General features: G+C 37.5%; 1 protein-coding gene and 1 pseudogene across 1 annotated transcript; both read right to left on the bottom strand.

The window, feature by feature from the left end:
- Positions 1 to 1048: 1048 nt before the first annotated feature.
- On the bottom strand, positions 1049 to 1670 carry LOC131771506 (uncharacterized; annotated as a pseudogene).
- A 2445-nt stretch (positions 1671 to 4115) lies between these two features.
- LOC136277048 (beta-1,3-galactosyltransferase 5-like) lies at positions 4116 to 5096 on the bottom strand. Its single transcript, XM_066158671.1, has one exon. The coding sequence runs from the start codon at positions 5094 to 5096 to the stop codon at positions 4116 to 4118; it is 981 nt and encodes a 326-aa protein (XP_066014768.1).
- Between the last annotated feature and the right edge of the window lie 1694 nt (positions 5097 to 6790).

Below are 6790 nucleotides of genomic sequence, written 5' to 3'. Positions count from 1 at the left end.
TATAGGTAACAACATGATTTCGAGTGCAATTTAGTAGTAATGGTTGGCGGTATAGCGTGTAACCAATCAGAATCGAGTATTTTGATCACGTGGTACAAATAGACCAATCAGAAGGCAGGATTTTCACATTCCATTCTGATGACGTCACAATAACCGCGCGCTATTGGTAACTAATTTAATGGGAAAAGCGGTTTGCAAGCGTCGGCCATTTGCCACGATGAAAAAATACATTTTGTTAACGTGTTTTGTTGTTTTCGTTTTATATCCTTTAATTTTAATAATTAAAGGAACTGAAGGGAAACAATAAACATGATGTTTTTCGGAGGAGACAGAAGAGGATTCGTCAGGATTTCCGATGGTGGAATTGCTGCGAGGGTGTTGTGAACGGGAAAGTTGAGATTATATATTTTTTTAAACGTGTGTTTGTGATAAGATGACAAAATGAAACGTAAAATTTTTTTGTTTTTTAGCGAGTGAATTGGAGGATGTCAGTGACGAAAGATTTGTGAACGTGATCATTCCTGAAGCTGAGCGAACGCCGTGTAATGGTGTTTAGGAGTGAAGCGAAATAAGAAGGTAAAATTTTATTTATTTATTTTTTATGATAAGATGGCATAACCGGAAAAATTTTTTTTTTAATGTGGGAATATTTTGTTTTTTTAGTGAATAAAAACATTTTTTTAATGTGCAAATTTCTTTTTTTTTAGTGAATGAAGTCGATGACCGTGATCGCCGTTGTTTGGAAGAGTGTTTTTCCCTGATTTTATTTCATGTATTATTTATTTCATTGTAAAAAAAAAACAGAAAAAACCACCTCTATTTTAACTACCATTTACTCACTCAAAAATTGTTCAGTTTATGGAAGATCTTGCCGTATTTACGGGCATAAATCATTCGGGTTCTTTCGGAAAGAATTTCGTCAAGTTTAAAAACAATAAATATGTTATTTACCGGCTAAGGGTCGGTCCGTATCGTGAAAAACTGTGACCTCGGTCTTGAAAATGCTGCCCTCGGCCTACGGCCTCGGGCAGTATTTTCAAGACCTCGGTCACAGTTTTTCACCATACGGACCTCCCAGCCGGCAAATAACATATATATATCCATAGGGAAATGATTGATATGTGTCATGATCAATGACACGTTTATCAAACACCAGTTCATATTCCTTGTCTTGTGCAACTGAATGAAGATTTTTCGTGGCTGTGCATCTTGTGATTTTATGGGGGGTATGGAGGGAAAGGGTGCGTGGTTCATCTTCTGGTTCAAGTATTTCATTAAGAACTAACTCTTTCATGCTATTAAAATGTAAGATTCTTTTCCCGCGTGCGTTGAGTGTGAATCCTCTCACTTTGCATGTTTGCTTTCCTTGTTTTGTGTTATAAGCATAGTTTTTAGGTCCTGCTGCCACGAACTCCACAATATGGTCTCCCTCGTCGAGTTCATTGGTAAACTGTCCGAGATAATTCCCGGTGGGAATGGTTGCTTGAGTGGGTTTCTTTGTGTAAATAACTGAATCAGTGTCAAAGTATAATACTCTTTCTTGTAATGTGTCAAGAGCATCATAGAGCTTGAGCCGAGTGTATGAGGTGGTGAAGCAATGCTATGAAAATATTTACATTTGTTTGAACGGGAATGGTTTTTTCTTGGAAATTGTGAAATACTTCGACCATATGTTCATTGACTATCTCGATTCTGTGAATCACTTGTCTATCATCTGTGATGATCTGAAAAAATTCACTTGGTTTTGTACAGCTGGATACTTGTGTCTGATTGGGGCGTTGGCCAAATTTGCCCCAGAAAGAGTTAAGCATGAGTTTGGCCAGGGAACGTAAGCCAAATTCTTTTCAATTTGGTTGGGATCTAGTTGGATGTCTTGTTGTGTTTGATATTCATGGAGATAGTTCCTTTTCTTTTCTTCTGTGTCGCATTCTGTGGGCCATCCTGACGCTTGCTGTTTTAATTTCATGAATGTTTTAATGTAAGGGGAAATTTTTGCTTGTTATGAAAAACTAAGCGCCGTTTTTTGTCAAGCTCCTTGTTTCCCTAACGTCCGTGCAATTGCAACTGCAATTGCAGAAGAAGAACGTAACAGCACTTGAACGGAGTGCGAAGGCTTGTGTTGAGCCGGCAATTACGTGGTTTCTGAGAAAGTTCAATGTCGATCTTTGGGATGTAGTGATAGTACTCAAGGCTGTCAGACTATTCTGCCCCGTTAGGATCCAGTGGCTTAAGCCCTCAAATGCATTAGTAGAGTCTCTGAGAGCATTTCCTTCCCTGGATAGTGATACTACCATCGACGGTCTCAAAGCCGAGCTTCCTGCCTATTTAGCTGCCGCTGAAGATGTTGTTATCCCAACTGAAGAGAAGAAAGTCGAATGATGGTGTGGGCACGAGGAGCAACTTCCTCGTTGGGCTTCCGCAGTGAAGCAAGTTCTCCTTGTCCAACCATCGTCTGCTACGGCAGAAAGAGTATTTTCAATACTGAAGGCGTCCCTCAACGAGCAACAGAATTGTGCTCATGTTGACTACCTCCAAGCCAGCGTCATATCACAGTACAACAAGCGCTAAGAACTTCGAACATTAATTAACTGTTTATCTTTGGACAAGTTTTGACTGTATCAGAAGTTTCATAACAAACAATTGAACACTTTTCACCTTATTCAGTTGCTGATACACACGATGCCTGAGTTTCTACGTTTTGCTTGAAATTAAACAAAGCATTTTCTGCTACCAAAGTAGTATTATTTTGAGAATCGAGCATAATTTGAGCAATTTTTTTGGCGTAAAGCGGAATTTCTAAGAGCATAAAATGCCAGTTTAGTAGCATAATCGGGAAAGGCCTAGGCCCTAAGACGTTCTCTGTTTTGAAGTGCAGGCATGAGTCCATTCAACGTTTTAATGACATAAGCAGTGACTTTGGACAGGTTTCTAAAATGAATAAAACAATGGAAATATGTTTATAAATTCTAAGCAGACAACAAGTAACAACAGAAATACTCTAACCAACATCTTTTTATATCATATCCAGGTTTTAAATCAGCATTACTGAGCATAACTATCAAGTGAATATTTGTTTATTTTCCTTAATTTGTTATTGTAAAGTTTTTATTAATATGCGTGAAACTGCTGCTCGCCTCGACCAGCTGTTACTATCTGCGAGCAGTCGATATCAAGCTGTAAATATGACAGTATCAACTCAACTGAATTGAGTTGAATTAATAAGAGTTTATGAATTTTAAACTGACAATGTGTAACAACATGAATGCTCTAACCAACATATTTTTTACATCAAAACCAATTTTTTAGTCAGCATTTCTGAGCGTAATGATGAGAACTCTGTTTCAATAGGTAAAAGTAAAATTGAAAGCCTAGAAATTATTTGACCTCTGTAGCAGTGTGACAGTTTCTATTTTTCCTTGAAACGGAATAGTTCCGTTGAGTAAACGTTGGTTACATGCATGAGTCAATGTTTTAAGATTGCTTGAAAACCAGATGGAAGAGTTCATTTTATCAACTACATTTCTGAAATAAATTGTTCCGTGTCTCTTGCTTCCTCACCCTGTATGTGTCTGGATGAAAGAATATAAAGTCTTGATTGCTCTCAGGTCGGTAAGAGCTAAATCTTACATCACATTTTGATAGTTTTTAGCCTCAAAGAGCTACTCATTCGCAGACATGACACTTTGTATTGGCATTAAAGCATATTAGTACAAAGTGATTCAAACTTTACAAAATCATCCAACAAGCTTCTGGACAGTCACGTTTTGTGTATTTTCAAGGAAAAATAAATCTATTTAAAGTTGCAATCAATTTTTACAGGACGAGAAAGCAATAAAATTCAATAAAATTTCCCAGAAAATAATAAACTGCGATAGCCGTTTCTTGATATCTACTGCTTATTTTGACAGATACACAACTTGCTCTGACACTCAGGCTGATTGTCGGTGAATGTTGTAGCATCCAATGCCCTGATTCTGACTCTTCGAGCAACGAACATTCAAAACAAATATAGCTTTAAATGGCTGCACTCAAATGAACAACGGATATTTCACAGGAAAAAATTACTCACTGAAGAATTTATCTAAATATACGTATGTACTAACCACGCCATCGAACTACTGAGGGAAAATGGCTAAGTTAAACATTTTCATTTGGCACTCTTCCCCTACATCATGCCTGACTAAAGTATTCTTTGTTGGAACACATACATATTGGGGTGGATGCCATAGTTCAAAACCCACATTGTTTGTAATATTTATTTCGTTCTTACTAGCCAGCATGCCAACGTAAACATCGTCCAGTCTGAAGAACGGCAAGGAAGAGAAAGTGTCAACAAATGCACGTACAGCATCGTGAGATAAAATGTATCCAAAACCGGGGCAAAAGTCTGGATATCTTGTCCCGCTATATTCCTCATAAGTTACCTTCCATTTGCCTTTCCTCAAAGGAACAGGATTTGTGTAGTGATTGCCTGCGTAAAACTTATTTTTCGGCGTGGTGGGTGCGCTTAAGAAGGAGAGAACTCTTGGAACGTGCACGAACACATCGTCATCCAATTTCAAAAGAAACGAGAAATTGCAATACGTTACTGCCCATTCGAAGCCCATTTGTATCTTTCGGGTTTGATTCCAGTAGTGGTCATAATAGCTAGCTTGCACGAGGTCCTTAAGAGCTTCATCTTCGTCAAGCAACACGTTCGAAACTGTTTCATTCCATGTCTGGGCGACCAGAAAAACTGACGTCCATCTTGGTTTTGCGGATCTTTCAAATGCCCATGTTTTACGAATGTTATTCCTTCTTTCGAAATTACCTGGAGCGGAAGAGATAATGATAAGAAGATCGTAATGTTGCATACAAGATCTCCTGGTTATAAGAAATGATTTGTAATGAGTTTGTGAAGTAGAGGTTGTCGTGTGATTCATTTTCGGTTCTCGTAATTGTGTGGGCTGCGCGTGGTTTTCGACATCTGGTTGTTCACGAACAACGTCAGAAAAGGAGTAACGGGTACTCCATATAAGACCTAGCTGGAAAGATACACAAATTGCCATCACAAAAGCTAAAACGGTCAAAACTCTTTTTCCATGAATTCTGATCATTGTATTCCAGCAAACCCGATAAAATTGCACATGTACACGCACGTGTGCACGTGTACAAAAAAGCATGCGGATCAGATGTCAAGGTGAATATGCAAATTTTTTTCAGCACGTGAAGAGATTTCATGTGACACGATGAAAAAATATAAATGAGGGAAAAAAAAGACAAAACTGAGCAAGGAACGTTTCGGAAGAAAAGTTTTTATTCCAAAAAACAATTTTTTTTTATTTTCTGTTAGAACCGAAAAAACGAATGAATTTCTATCGTCTGTGAAACCCTAATAGAAATAAAATTCCTTTTTTTGCTTAGTTCGATGTTCACTTGACTTCACGCCTAGAAATATTGCACAGTGTTATATTGAAAATTACTGAAAAGTTCAGAGTTTTAACGCAATATCTTCTATGAAACAATACTTTTTGGACATCTCATTACTCATTTATGGTATTTTTTCGTGCTTTTGAAGCTTCATAATGTCTCTAACTCTCGCTTGAAGTCCGATAGTTTGGTTTTTCGCTTTATGACTATAATTCGCATCGCTTTACAAAATTGTAACGTTGGCGACTCGAAAAGTTTAATTTTTGTTGCTTTTAAAACCGTAATGTCCATTATTATTTGATCAATGACCCCAACCCCGAGAGAGAATGGAATTTTGGTGTATTCATTGTACACATGGAGGGAATGAGAGAACAGTTAAAAGGAAGAGATTTCGAAGAACATAAAAACTGGGTATTTAATACTCATCCTGATAAAGTACCATCATTCAAAGAGTAAACGAGGGCGGCTTTAATTGCGTTGGTGAGATGTTGCACTAAAATTTTACTGTGAGGAAAAAAAAAGTCATGGGAATGAACAAGAGAAAGAAAAGAAAGTTGGATAAAGAAAATAAGTTGGAACGGATGGTATTGAAGACGTATTATGACTTTTCGAATCCAGGTAGTTATGGTGGATTGGAAAGGTTATACAAAGCCACAGGTGTACCTGTCAAAAAACTCAAGAGTATCATGCGGAAGAATTTAATTTACTCTTTGCATAAACCGGTACGAATACGTTATACAAGGAATCCAACTGTAGCTAATAGTATAAATCATCAATGGGCAGCCGATTTAGCAGATATGAAAAATCTCAGTGGATACAACAAAGGAGTAAAATATCTCTTAACGGTTGAAGATGTTTTAAGTAAATACGCTTGGGTGGTTCCTATGAAGAACAAAACCGGTGCAGAACAAAAACGCGCTTTTGAGTCTATTTTGAAAGAAGGGAGAAAGCCGTTACGTCTACAAACGGATAAAGGAAGTGAATTTTACAACAAATTGCTTCAAGAATATCTCAAACAGCAAAAGATCAATCGTTTTAATACTCAAAGTGATACAAAAGCTTCTGTGGTAGAAAGATTTAACAAAACCCTCAAACAGAGATTGTACCGAGCTTTAACAGCCAATGCTACTCTCAAGTATCTGGACTTTTTACCAGATTTAGTCAAAGGTTATAACGCGTCTGTACACAATGCTACAGGTGTATCACCTAAGAATGTCACCATGTATAACGATGGAAAAGTGTGGAAGAAATTGTCCAGTAAAAAATTGTTCGGTGCATCCCGTAAAAGTAGAAAGTCTACCTTAAAAGCGGGGGATAAAGTCATGTTGAGCAAGGTTCGTAGAACCTTTAAGAAAGGGTATTTACCAGGCTGGACAGAAGA

The sequence above is a fragment of the Pocillopora verrucosa genome, chromosome 11, assembly GCF_036669915.1.
Source record: "Pocillopora verrucosa isolate sample1 chromosome 11, ASM3666991v2, whole genome shotgun sequence".
In the NCBI taxonomy this organism is placed as follows: Eukaryota; Metazoa; Cnidaria; class Anthozoa; order Scleractinia; family Pocilloporidae; genus Pocillopora; species Pocillopora verrucosa.
Note: the sequence above shows the minus strand (reverse complement) of the source record. Positions and strands in the feature narration are given on the sequence as shown.

Bases quoted from the DNA above. Each gene is read 5' to 3' on its own strand.
- LOC136277048 (XM_066158671.1), bottom strand. From the start codon at position 5,096: ATGATCAGAATTCATGGAAAAAGAGTTTTGACCGTTTTAGCTTTTGTG.